The sequence below is a fragment of the Anolis carolinensis genome, chromosome 3 (genome assembly GCF_035594765.1).
Source record: "Anolis carolinensis isolate JA03-04 chromosome 3, rAnoCar3.1.pri, whole genome shotgun sequence".
Lineage (NCBI taxonomy): Eukaryota > Metazoa > Chordata > Lepidosauria > Squamata > Dactyloidae > Anolis > Anolis carolinensis.
Window position 1 is genome coordinate 155,943,033 of NC_085843.1, and position 14,272 is coordinate 155,957,304.

The 14,272-nt window shown below is 42.2% G+C and overlaps 1 protein-coding gene across 5 annotated transcripts in view; it reads right to left on the bottom strand.

Moving 5' to 3' along the window:
- enox1 (ecto-NOX disulfide-thiol exchanger 1) overlaps positions 1-14,272 on the bottom strand; it is a 590,718-nt gene that overhangs the window by 206,644 nt on the left and 369,802 nt on the right. For 3 of the 5 annotated variants that reach the window (XM_062975622.1, XM_062975625.1, XM_062975621.1), the window contains 2 exons: positions 3,635-3,789; positions 2,722-2,859 (listed from right to left, as the gene is read on the bottom strand). In XM_062975622.1, the coding sequence (XP_062831692.1) occupies positions 2,722-2,859; positions 3,635-3,644 (148 nt within the window). In that variant the 5' untranslated portion in view covers positions 3,645-3,789. Of the gene's footprint in view, positions 1-2,721; positions 2,860-3,634; positions 3,790-3,881; positions 3,905-14,272 lie in introns of those variants that run through there. The other 2 variants (XM_062975623.1, XM_062975624.1) reach the window with 2 other exon arrangements.

Here is a 14,272-nt window from a genome sequence, read left to right on the forward strand (position 1 = left end):
AAGTCTACATAGGAACCACCAAACGCAGCTGCGCCCAAACATGAATCAAAGAACATTAAAGACACTGCAGGGTAATTCTACCAGAGATGCCAGCTATAGCACTTGATGAACCAATTTGGAAACAGAATATTATTTGAGAACACACTAATGCTGGACCAATCTGACAACCATAATGTCAGACTACATAAAAAAGCCACTGAAATCCACAAACACGTGAACAATTTCAACAGAAAGAAAAACATTAAAATGAACAAAATCTGGTTACCAGCGTTAAAAAAAAACAACACCAGAATCAAGACAGTAAATAAGGAACATCACTCAGAACAGGAGAACTCCAGGCAGCAAACAATTAAGTGCCAGTTAACACCGCCCAAACAGAGGATGTCTTCAGGCAACAGAGGCAAGGATACCTCTATGCAGATGACCTCATGGATTGATCTTGCAGCTTCATGGCTACTCAATGCCAGCCACAAATGCAAAAGAAACATCAGGAGACAATGCTACTGGAACATGGCCATACAACCCGGAAAAATCTCAGCAACCTTATGGCTAGAATGTTATTCTTATTAATAAATATTTCATGAAAATAACAGATTAATAACTAAAGCAACAGGTAAAGAAACTACTGAATATAACTGTTAAAAGAGGTTATTGGAATAAATCCATGAACAGACCTGAAAGCATTTTCCTCCCTGGTCTCACTCTTTGGTATCAGAAATATGATTTGCTATACATCAAAAAAAAAAAAAAAAAGCATCTTTCTCCACAGCGTGTTTATATCTTGCCACATGTTTCTAAAACCTGTAACCATATGACTCTTTGCTTTTAGTGCATTGCATTTCTAAGGGACTTCCAGATGGAGAACTTTGGCATTACCAGCTAAATGGCATTGTTTGGATTTCCTGCCTTCAAGGATTTTCTGTGGCAATGGAAAAAATATGGGATAGACCCTAAACATTAGACCATGGCACCTGGACCTTTTCACCTTTGAAATTCAGCAAGGCACATGTATGGAAGCATTATAGGACTATATGGATTAACATTATGCAAGAAGGATCCTGCTTAAACTTCTAGCTTTCTATATGTGTTATCTCTTGCAGTACAAAGCTTCTGTTGGACACTGATTCAAGTAGTTCTGATGGTTCAGTATCATTGAAGAGGCTAATCTGAATTTAAAAGGTTCTTTATCTCAAGTGCTGAATGCTGTCCTCAGACTATGCTCAGGACTTTGGATAGCTCATTGAAGGTACATCACCCAGAACATATCCATAATATTACTGACATGGGAGCCACTACATAATCCATAACTGTCTACTTCGGACATCTAGAAAGATGTCTTTTAATAGATTTGTTATCTTACATACTTCTTACATGAAGATTGTGTCAGGCTAGGCTAGGTTGTGAAAGTGGGAGCTTCTGCCTAGAAGGGGAGATGCAACTATATTTAATTTTGAATTGTATGGCGATGCCATTCAATGAAAACTCACTCTTTGGTTGGCTAAAAGTGATAACTAAATTCTGTGGACAAATATGGAATGTAATGAAGGAGATTTTCATACAGACTCAATTCAAACATTATCAGCTGTCAAATTGAAAAATGTATAAAAACTAGGATTAATTAAAATCCTTTAAAAGGTTTTGGTATGTGGAATAAATAGCTCCAACATCATTTCCAATGTGTTCTTTCAGTTACATCTCTTATTTAAAGGAGCAAGAAATTTAAAAATGTCACTTTATGCAAAGAGAGAGGTAAGAATTTTGTACAATAAATCCACATGTGTTTTTGACAGGTTCTCCTGCACTGAAATGTGTTTTTCAAACAGCCGCCTATGATTTTAATGTAAAAATGAATATCTGTATTTGAGAATATACATGGGTGGAGGTTGCTTCTAAATCATGTCTATTTGCACAAAAAAGCCCAAGTTTGCAGAAAACGTGCCCCTCTGAAAATTGTATTCTTGCCTGAAAAATCTTTTTTTGTACAAAACCCCCATACACAAAAATCCACATGTATCTTTGAAACTTTCCCACAGAAGGAAGAAAATTTTATGAACTATTCATGCTCCCATGTGAGGATGTAACAGTTGAGAATTTACATCTTCAATCTAGATATTTCCATTTCAAATAGAAATTAGAAGAGAATTTAACTCTGTGCTTCCTTTAAAGTAATTCAACCACCTTGAAAGAAAATCTTTATAAAACAGGATTTTAATGAGTAAGAATGTAATTCCTTCCTTGAACGTGGTAGGCTAAGGATAGAAGGTATGAGTAGAGAGGATGTGAACAGAGGGTGGTTTTGATTCATCTGTAACAGCATCATTCCGACTCCCTAAGTAATCTCATGTAATACAAAACACCCCTAAATGTATTTGTATTACATCTCACTTTCTGATTCAACCTAGCACAAGCACTAGAGATCACTCAATAGCTTTAAAAACAAAACAAAACAAAAATTCCCCAAGGAATTCCAGATGCTTCCAATAACTTAAAGAAGCGTTATGGATTAGATGCTTGCTAATACCAGGAGATTAATGTCTTTAACTCAATATTAACAAAGTGGACCTATGCCTTTAGAAAAAAATTGCTCTGTAAAAATACTAAACAGCACACACACATACACACACAGCTTATGTACCTTCTGAAAATGAACATCAACCATTTATCTGAGGTCGCTACAAAAATCCATAAACCAATGCAACAAATCTCACCCCAAAACCTTACCCGTCACAAGCTGTTGTCCAGTTAATCCCACTGGAACCATCCCCAGGTTATTCATAGCAGTTGCCCAAGCAGCTGGATCAGTGACTGACATGTTAAGTTGTGTTGTATCTATAGCTATGCTTCCCAAGCCATCAGCTGCTGTAAGAAAAGAAATACATTCTAAGCTTATAAACAAAGAAGCAATGAAAGCAAATTAAAAACAACAAAAATCGGTTAAAATTCTTGCAGCATTGTGATCTTTGGAGTTCGGCCATCCTCTCCTGACCATTTCTGGGAAAACTTGCAGTATAACAGACAGCAAACAAAAAATTCAATACACAGTATCTGTAGAAACCTAATCCAATAAGGGGCAAAGGTTCCTATGGAAACAAATTCCCAAGGATGTCGATATGTTTGCAAGTATAACGAATTTAGAACAGCATAATCTTGTGGCACCCTTAGCGATGGATAAATTCACAATGGCAAAAGGCTTTTGGGGATCATAGTGCTCCTTTATTGGATTGCAGTCCATGAAACCTAATGCCTTAGTACAGTGCTTCTCAACCTGTGGGTCCCCAGGTGTTTTGGCCTACAATTCCCAGAAATCCCAGCCAGTTTATCAGCTGTTAGGATTTCTGGGAATTGAAGGCCAAAAAATCAGAGCGCCACAGATTAAGAACCACCGCCTTAGTACCTTTGCCCATTTTTACAATGTCAAAAGGCTTTTTGATGTTTCTGCTACACCTGACCAACACAAACTTGCCTGGCTTTGAGAATGAAATTCATTTTAGCATCAAAATAAATAAGATTCTAGAGAAAAAGTGTCAGAGATTCTCAATGAGATATCACATTCTGATTAAGAAGAGAAATGTTGAAAGCCGGTGCATCTACCATGACTAAAGTGAGATACACCACATATAATCACTTCGTTCACCTGCTGCCATTGTTCTAGTAGATATTTCTTCCAGTTTTTCAGTTTCTTCAGCTTGATGCTCTTTGACTTCCTCATTTGCTATAGTGCTAACATCTTGAGAGGTGAAACGGTCTCTCCATCCTTGGATGCTGGATCCACATTTAGAATGTTATATCCTAGAAAGGGAGGAAAAGTCAAAAACTAAATACTACTTCAATATATCTCTTCAAAACAGATACTAGTAGGAAATTCACACAGAAAAGCTAACCACTCCGAACTGGGTCTTCAGAGCAGCTTCAGCCGTACTCCTTCCCCAGGCATTCAAAGGGGAATTAAGAAAACCCGAACTCTTGTTGATTGAGAACACAACAAACAGTGCCACGGAGGAACTTGCTTAATGCCTAGCCGCTGGGCTGAGCAACCTCTCCACAGTTTAGGTCTTATCAGCACCTGCACAGCCGCCTTAACAAGCTGGCTTACACTGGAAGGACGCACTTGAGGCTGCAAATGAATTTTTTAAAAAGTTAAAAATTAATTGATACTGAAAGTTTGAAGAAAACTGTTGCCTGTTAAATAAATTCCCAGATGCACTGGATGTACTATGGTGTGTGTGAAGCAACAACCCTGGGAATCACTTTAGAAATGAGTTGCATGAGCTAAGTTTTAAGACTTAGAAAAGTAAAGGATGGTGTGTTAACAGTCCACCTAAAACTATGGAGAAGACAGGTGGTTCTTTATGCTCCTCAAAATAACCTAATATGAATGAGCTGACATTGCCATCTTTGTCATAACACTGAATTAAAGTCAGGCTAACAGCCATGTTGTCCATGGGCTTGTAAACATCCAGATAACATCAGAATAGCAACAACCAATACAAAGTGACCAGGCAAAACAAATCTTAGAATTGTCCATTTCCCCCTTACCATTAGTTTACTAAGGTATGTGTACAGGTTTACCATATTCCAGCTCATCAAATCTGGTGATCTGTTTTCCATATTATGCAGATTAGTAAAGGTAAAGGTTTCCCCTGACGTTAAGTCCAGTCATATCCGACTCTGGGGGTTGGTGCTCATCTCAATTTCTAAGCCGAAGAGCCGGCATTGTCCATAGACACCTCCAAGGTCATGTGGCCGGCATGACTGCATGGAACGCTGTTATTTTCCCGCCGGAGCGGTACCTATTGATCTACTCACATTGGCATGTTTTCGAACTGCTAGGTTGGCAGGAGCTGGAGCTAACAGCGGCCGCTCCTGCCGCTCCCGGGGTTTGAACCTGGGACCTTTCAGTCTGCAAGTTCAGCAGCTCAGCGCTTTAACGCACTTCGCCACCAGGGCTCCATGCAGATTATAATTATGTATGTATTAATTTATATGCCAAATATATAAATCCAACACATTAATGACTGCCTTCTCTTGCCTTACTTTATTCACTAGCCCTCACTCCTCTGCTCCAGAGCTTCAATTTCCTCCCTTCTTTGCCTCACGTTCCACCTTGGTCACGTCCCTCTCCCTTGCTACTTTCACTCTGACAACTCTTCCCACTTTCTCTTATCTGAGACCACCATTCATAGAATAGAATAATAGAGGTGAAACGGACCATATGGGCCATCATGTCCAACCCCATGTCATACAGAAAAAGCACAATCAAAACACATCAACAGATGGCCATCCAGTCTCCCTCTGACTCATTAACCTGGCAAACCTAGGGAAGAGGCAGGTTGAAATAAAGAGAATGTGATAATGGGAATAACTCTGTGATATCATTCCATGGAAAGTTTGGCGTTCCCCAGATTTTTCTTGTCGAACTATGTAAAAATTTATTTCTCTGTTTTATTGTTGTTTGTATTTTTGCTTTATCTTTTTGGTGGTCTCTTGCATTGCCTCTTTAAGAGTTGTGCAGCTGAAAAAATTGGTGCTATGGTTCTCTGTAAAACACTTCCCACAATGGAGAATTTCTTCTGGCTTGTAAAATGATTCCTTGGGATTGTTTTATTTATTTACTTAATGCACCTATCTTGGTCAACGAGTGAATTAAGTAACACACTTCGGTGGCCTAGGGGAAAAAAGCCTTGTGACTTGAAGGTTGGGTTGCTGACCTGAAAGCTGCCAGGTTCGAATCCCACCTGGGGAGAGTGAGGACGAGCTCCCTCTATCAGCTCCAGCTCCATGCGGGGACATGAGAGAAGCCTACCCACAAGGATGGTAAAACATCAAAACATCTGGGCGTCCCCTGGGCAACGTCCTTGCAGACGGCCAATTCTCTCACTCCAGAAGCAACTCTGGTTGCTCCTGACACGGAAAAAAAAGCTAGAAAATTATTAAAATAAATAGTTCAGCTTAATTCGGATACCACAACAAACTACAGTTTACATCAACTGTTGTTCTAAATCAGGTTTTGAGCTGCCAAATATGCATTATGTAGATGACCTCTTGCCTGCTTCCATTTTTCTGCCCCTCAGCATCTATGTGCATCAGTTCATCTCATCACTACAATGCCTCCTCCTTAGTAAATACAGTAATGGCTATGACTTCGGTTAATACTGACATCACAAATTATGGTTAGCAAATATGGTTTACAAAAATCTTTTTCAAGATGCTGATTTTCAGATACAAACATAACAACAGTTCCTAACAAAGAGTCCTCTCCATCAAAAGTATTGTTCTGAGTTGATATTCAGTGCAAAGGCTACTTAAAACAATATTAACTTTTGCATTGTTGTTTTACCCATTAACCTTTTCTTAAATACTGAAAGCTTGTCATGGTTTGCTCCTTCAAGTCATTTCCAATTTATGGCAACCCTAAGGTGGATCTACCACAGGATTTTCTGTGCAATATTTATTCAGAGGAATTTGACTTGGCCTTCTACACTCCATATAAAATCCAGATAAACTGTTTCAAACTGGATTATATGGCAGTGTAGACTCATATAATCCAATTCAGAACAGATAATGTGAATTATCTGCTTTGATAATCTGGATTTCTGGATTGTATGGCAGTAGAGAAGGGGCCCGAGTCTGAGTCTGACTTGCCAAAGGTCACCCAGTGGGTTTTCTGTTCTCCAGAGTTGTAGCTCAATGCTCAAAGCACAAAACGCAATAGCAAAGGAATAGCAAAGGAATCCACAAGAACCAGAATGGTGTACACCATTCTTGTTCTTGTGGGTTCCTTTGCTATTGCGTTTTGTGATTATTTAGCTATTTCGGAATGAATTATATGACACAAATAAATAATGACAATGGGCCACACCTCCAGCTACAAGAGCATGAAAGTAGATGGATATCGAGATGGAAAGTAGATAGTTTAGTTAATTTTTCCCCCAATGCAACTTGTGTAGATTGCTTGACAAATGCAAACTTTGCAACGATATGTAGGAAAGAAATATTGGCCTATGCAGTAAAATGATATCAACAGAAGTCTACTCAAAAACGTATCTTACAATGATTTGTAGATTTGCTCAAGTCTAATGCACCATCGAATCTAATGGGCACCTCCATTTTCAAAACTTTGAAATGCAAAAAAAAAATAATTGCTGGATAATGTAATATGCAGTGGCAAAAAAGTGCACTGTGTTGTCGAAGGCCTTTATGGCTGGGATCATAGAGTTGTATGTTTTCTGGGCTGTACGGCCATGTTCCAGAAGTATTCTCTCCTGATGCTTCGCCCAGGATAGTATAGCATTGTGCTATGGAGCTCCTGAAGCAGCTTTCCATTTTGCTTTGGCTCGGCACTAAGATTACCGTATTGCGTGAATCTACCGCACACCCTAATGTTGGTGAGGTAATTTAGTGAGGTAATTTGAGTAAATATGGGTAAATCAAGCAAAGATTATCCCCTAAAAACACAGTGGCAGATAACCCATACACCATTTCCCTCCCACCATGAGCAGAGAAGCTAAACAATAGTCCTCTCCATTTCCAAGCTTCCTGTCTCCTAGCAACTATTTGTCCTGGCCTGAGTGACAATGCCGGGCATTTGGCCTCTTTTTGAATGCCGGACTCCCATTGTCATATTCCACATTATTCCTACACTGCCGCAGGTATGAGAACATGGCCTTTGAGTGCTAACACTTTGCGACAGTTGATTCATCAATTATGTAACTGGAACGGTCATTTAATATTTCAGTTAAACAATGTCACATGACCCAGCTTTGAAGCAACCTTAAAATGTCAGTCTGAAGAGGGAAAAGAATAGAGCTGTTTCACTGTGAATTCAAACTTTTCCAAAGTGGCTGCAGGGTCCTGCTGTCACAAAAGTCTGTCCAGCAAAATTCAACACAGAAATCATATACTATACGATGATGATCATGCAAGTGATGCTACTCACTACTTCTTCAATGTATTGCTTTTGTGATTTTACAGACCAAAACAATTATTCATAAACTATTCAGTATGAATGAAATTATACTTCATGCCTATATTATACGGTACAGTGAGCCCTTCGGTTTGCATTGGGATTTGGATGCAGGACCCCCAGCAGATACCAAAATGTGAGGATACCAAATCCCATTAGGTAAAGGCAAAGGTTTTCCTCTGACATTAAATCTAGTTGTGTCCGACTGTGGGGGTTGGTGCTCATATCCATTTCTAAGCCGAAGAGTCAGCATTGTTCGTAGACACCTCTAAGGTCATGTGGCCGGCATGACTGCATGGAGCACCGTTACCTTCCCGCCGGAGCAGTACCTATTTATCTACTCACATTTGCATGTTTTCTAACTGCTAGGTTGGCAGAAGCTGGGCCTAACAGTGGGATCCGCTCCCCAGATTCGAACCGCTGACCTTTCAGTCAGGAAGTACAGTAGCTAAGCAGTTTAACCGCTGTGCCACCAGGTACCCATTAGGTACAACAGCACAATAAAATAGTGTCTGAGGCAGGTCAAACCTATGGATACAGAACCCATAGATACACTAAAACAGAATATCCATAGTTCTGAAGTCAAAACTATTTTTATAACTATTTTTGAAAATAAGTATGTTAATAGTGCACTCTCACTTTCAGCAAAGGCCAACATTTTCTGGGACAGAGTATGCTCATCTAGGATGCTGAATGGCTACCTGAGCAATTTTTAGAAATAATATTTGTAATGAACACATAAATCAGACTTCCTTCAGGAAGCAGAACACAGGAAGGCATAAAAATTACAAAACAGGAACAACAACAATCTGCAAGAGAATCAGCTCATCCCTTGAGATGCACTTTTAAATGTGATCTCTATAATAGTTAAAATTAAATCCAGATCATTGGAAACCGGCATGCGCTCTTAACAGGCTATGATTGTGCTAGTTTCTTTCTTGGATCATGCTAGCAGCTGCAGTCTGACTAAACCTACATCTATAAATAACAGAATCTGGAGACCCATTAAATGAGGCATTATGGAAGTCCAGCTTTGTGATAACAAAAGCATATGCAGTACAAAAAAATCATCTAGCGAGAAACAGGTTTGCAAGCCTGCAGTCGCTGTGCTGGTGATAAAAACCAGGTCTGGCTATTGCTCATATACAAAGTAGCACCATATCTCAATGCCTCTGTCTCAATTTTTCATTCTGCCTAGGACTTGATTTTAAAATGTGAATCACTCTCCTATCTTGAAGTAGAGAGGGGCTCATTGAATAAAGTATGTTGTTTTTCTCATTTGACTTGAGAAAAGCCTCCAAAGAGAAAAGATACGCCAATCCCAAATTGTTTTAATTTAAAGATTTTGCAACTTGTACTATCAAGAGATTGTGTGTATGTCTTTTTATAAACATTTCATTCAAGGTTGAAGAAATGCTATGGAAATGTCCAGTCCTTACCTTACTGAGCAGAAACAAAGGAAAACAAGCAGATCAAACATACAGTGGCTACAAAACAAAATCAAACAGGTTTCCATGAGTCCGGCTAAATGATACAACAATAACAATACATTTTAATAATATATTTTATTTGTTGCATGCATCTTCTTACAGCTAAAAGCTAACATAAGACATTGAAAAATATTAATATTTGTTAGTGGTTTCAGAACTAGACTACAGGTCTGGATTATGGGGTTCGTATCCATAATGGACCATGAAACCACCTGGATGGCTTTCAGCAAGTCACACTCTCTCGGCCTCAGAAAAAGGCAATGATAAATCTCTCTTCAACAAATCTTGTTAAGAAAACCCTAATAGGGTTGCCTTGGAGTCACCTTAAGTCAGAAATACTTGGAGGTACACAATAACAACAAGACAAAAAGCAGCAGGAAAATAAGATTGCATCTCACATGGAGAGACTCAATGAAGAAAGCCTAGGCCCTAAGTCTGCAAGATCTGAAGAGTGTATAGGATATCCCTGAGTTATAAACATCTGACTTATAAATGACTCATAGTTAAGAACGGGGGTGAGTCAACAGGAAGTGAAATGAATTTATCCCTCGGAAGGGAAATCCACTCCTGAAAGTGTTTTCATGAGGAAAAGGTGTCTCCTCTGAAGCTTTATCACCAATCCTTGTTTGTACAACAAGCTACATTTTTCAAAATCCAATTCTCACAGAGACAGAAAGTGAGATGAGATCTTCTGAACAGGGGCACAGACAGGAAAACAAACACAAGGGTGATAACCCTTCCCTGTGCTATCGAAAGCTAATGTACCAGGTCCAACTTACCAGTTCCAACTTACATACAGAGTCAAATTAAAAATAAACCTACAGAACCTATCTTGTTTGTAACTCGGGGACTGCCTATAGTTGATAATAGGGTATACTGGAGGTCTATTATTCATTATGTCACCTTAAGTTGATGTCAACTTGATGGTAGCTAACAACATTACGTGATCAGGAAAATCAGAAGTGGGGTGAGAGGCATAGGCGGGAGAAGCTGTTGTTCATGTAGTGTGGTAAGACACCTGGAGAGGAAAGCCTAGCTAGACTATTTACAGTGGAGAGGCTGTCTACCTATGCTGGCTACACTGTGAAACTAAATATATCAGTATACCTGGCTTCCTGGCTGGGAACTGTAAACTACTGCAACATCTGTTCCCCTATTTGGAAGCTTATCTCTGAAAAACTGAATTTATTGTCAACAAACTGAAGCTATGGCTAATTGTGATGACTCATGGGCCTTGTAGTCCTGCTCATGACATTGTAATGCCTGATGAAGAAGAAAACTTGGGTTTTTTACCTTCCCAGTCAGAACTGGAATCTTCTCAGCCAGATCTTTCCCAGGCAGATCTGGGAACCTTGCACCTGCAAGAAAGTTGTGTCCCAGAAGTATGTCAAACAAACCCTGAGCCTACATCTCCCGTGTTCTCTCGCCATGAGTTTTGTAAACAACAGAGGGGTTTGGAAGCAGCTTCGCGCAGCAGTGCGAGAATAGCAGCTAAGAATGTACCCAATTAAGTCTGTTTTTCGTGAGAATCTTTAAGGAGTCAAACATCTGGTCTCAGAGTTTAGCTTTCGTTTCTGGTTCCCAGAGAACTGCTTCGGCGGGAAAGTTAGACTCTATATAGGTGTTTTACCCGCGTAGTAACTTCGCGGAGTCAATTCGTCAGCCTCCGGAGCGAGTTGTGTTTGGACAGCGCGCTCCGATTCAAGCCTCGTTCCTGCTCAAGCCTTGCCTTGTTTCCAGCCTTCGCTCCTGTTTCCCAGCCTTTGTTTACCTACGGACCTTGCCTTGTTTCCCAGGACTAAACCTTGCCTTGTTTCACGGATTTTACCAAGTTATTCCACGGACCTTGTTCTTGTTCCTTGTTACCTTGTTCCACGTTTCAAGCCTTGTTTCAAGTATCAAGTTATTTCCTAGCCTTGCTCAAGTTCATGGACTAAAGGACCTTGTCATCTCCCCTCACTTTGCCTGGCAAAGTGAGTGTTTCGGTTATTGGATTACAACTTTGGACCTTAATATTTCATATTGGACATTGTTTCTTTGGACTAATTTTGACCTTTCCTGAAAGGTCTGCTTCTGGACTAACTTTTACATTTGCTTTTACTAACTTTATATATTTCCTTAATAAAGATATTAGATAGAATCTGGCCTCTGCGTATGGTTATTGGTGCTCTGTAGCCTGGGTCGTGACAGTTTGACTCCGCCACCCTAAGCACCAATTAACCTCGGCCAGAATGTCTACCGGAGCCGTACCTGGGCCGAGCGGCCAGCCGATTACCTACACCATCGACAAGGATGAGGTGGACCGAATCCGTGATAAGCTCAATGCACAGGATGGGGAAATAAAGGGTTTGAAGGAACGCGGAATCCGTCTTCCGGCCATGGCGTTGCCAACCAAGTTTACTGGAGAAGCTTCTAAGGTTCATGTTTTCCGTCGCCAATGCCAAGCTTATCTAGAGGCCCGTGATGCCGAGTTTCCCCAGGAAGACATCAAGGTGGCGTGGATTTACAGTCTCCTAGACGGGCCAGCGGCTAACTGGGCGACGGCTCTGTTCGACCAAGCCTCCCCACATCTAAGGTCAGCGCAACACTTCTTGGACCACCTTAAGGCGACCTGGGGAATCGAGGACAATTTAGAGGCCGCCGGGCACAAACTCCGCCGCCTCTTCCAAGGAGACAGACCCATGTCTCAGTACATAGCCGAGTTCCGAGTGCTGGCCCACAACACCGGCTGGAACGATGTTGCCCTCAGAGGACAATTTCGGGAGGGTCTCAACATTGAAATGCTGGAGGAAATCTCCAAGGTGGATCCTCCCCAAACGCTGGAAGCACTCATCGATCAATGTTTACGGGCTGAAGTCATGATTGCCAACAGAAAACAGTGGGTACGAGGCCAGAGCGGTAGAGCTGGGGCAAAACCCCCCGCTCCCGCCAGCGTTCAGCCGCGTCCAGTGTGGAGACCCCCACCACCATCCCCATACCCCAGAGGGAGCGAGGAGGTGCCGATGCAGTTGGGCAATGTGCGTCCCAGATTAGATGCCGCCGAGAAGGCCCGCCGCCAACGCCTAAATCTCTGCTGGTATTGCGGGAATGGGGGCCACTTCGCCAGAGAGTGCCCAGCCAAAGGGAAGCCCGCCGCCCGTCTTGCGGCGGCGTCCTCCACGGAGACGAAGGCGTCTGAGGCGGCTGGCACACAGCCGGCGGGGGAAGCCAACGACCGGGCGTAGAGAGGCTCGCCAACCCGGTCAAGAAACCCGTTCAAGAGCCGCCAACCGGGGTCCTGTTCCTTCTAGTGGTCACCTTATGGTCAGCAAAAAAGGGACCCGTCATGATCCACGCCATGATAGACTCAGGAGCTACCAACAATTTCATTGATAGAGAGTATGCCGACTCTCTGGGATTACAATATCATGACTTCAAGAATGCCCGTGTGGTGCAAGCCATCGATGGCCGCCCTCTCAAGACGGGCCCCGTAAGCCAGTGGTCGGAACCCACCAGGATGTGGATAAGGGAACATATGGAAGAGATTTCCTTCTTTGTTACTGAGGTTCCCCATTTCCCTGTGATTTTGGGGATTCCATGGCTGACGCTTCACGACCCAAGCATCTCCTGGTCCAACAGAGAACTGCAGTTTGCTTCAAGGTACTGCCAAAACCATTGCCTCGTAGCCAAGGTCTGCCATGCCACAGACACCGAGCCCATTATCACCTTGCCAAAGAAGTACTCCGAGTATTGGGATGTATTCAATGAAAAAGAAGCCGAAAAGTTACCCCCACATAGACCTTATGACTGTGCCATTGACTTGGTGGAGGGGGCCCCGATCCCGCGAGGGCATCTCTACTCCCTGACTGAACCAGAGCAAGAAGCTCTCAGGGAATTCATAGAGACAAACCTTCGCAAGGGATTCATCAGACCCTCTCAATCCCCAGCCGCCTCCCCAGTGATGTTTGTGAAGAAGAAGTCAGGGGAATTACGCTTGGTGGTGGACTACAGAGCATTGAATAATATCACCAAGCGGAACAGCTATCCCCTGCCCTTAATCTCGGATCTACTAGACCGACTTCGAGGAGCCAAGGTTTACACCAAGCTGGATCTTCGGGGAGCTTACAACTTAGTTCGCATCAGAGAAGGGGACGAGTGGAAGACCGCCTTCCAGACCAAATTCGGATTATTCGAGTCCCGAGTTATGAATTATGGATTATGCGGAGCTCCCGCAACGTTCCAGCATTTTGTCAATGACATTTTCCAGGACTATCTAGATAGGTTCTTGATAATCTACCTGGACGATTTTTTGGTGTTTTCTAGATCACAATCAGAACATGAGAACCACGTCAAAATGGTGTTACAACGATTGCGGGATCATGGACTTTATGCCAAGCTGGAAAAATGCGCTTTTGATCTACAAGAGGTAGATTTCCTTGGATACCGTATCTCGCCTCTAGGGCTCTCCATGGATCCAGCCAAGGTTTCAGCAGTATTGGAATGGCGGGCGCCAACTAACAAGAAGGAGGTGCAGCGATTCTTGGGGTTCGCGAACTATTACCGCAAGTTCATTCCAGATTTTGCCCGCTGGTCTGACCCAATCACTAGCTGCATCCGTGGAAAACAGCCCTTCCGCTGGACTGATCAAGCAGAGAAAGGGTTCCAGCAACTAAAGAAATTATTCACATCCCAGCCAATCCTTCAGCATCCAGATCCTGAAACCCTTTTTGTGGTGCAAGCGGACGCCTCTGATGTGGCAATTGGGGCTGTGCTCCTACAACCGGTGGGAGATCACCTTCATCCTTGTGCCTATTATTCTCGTCAACTAACCGCACCAGAG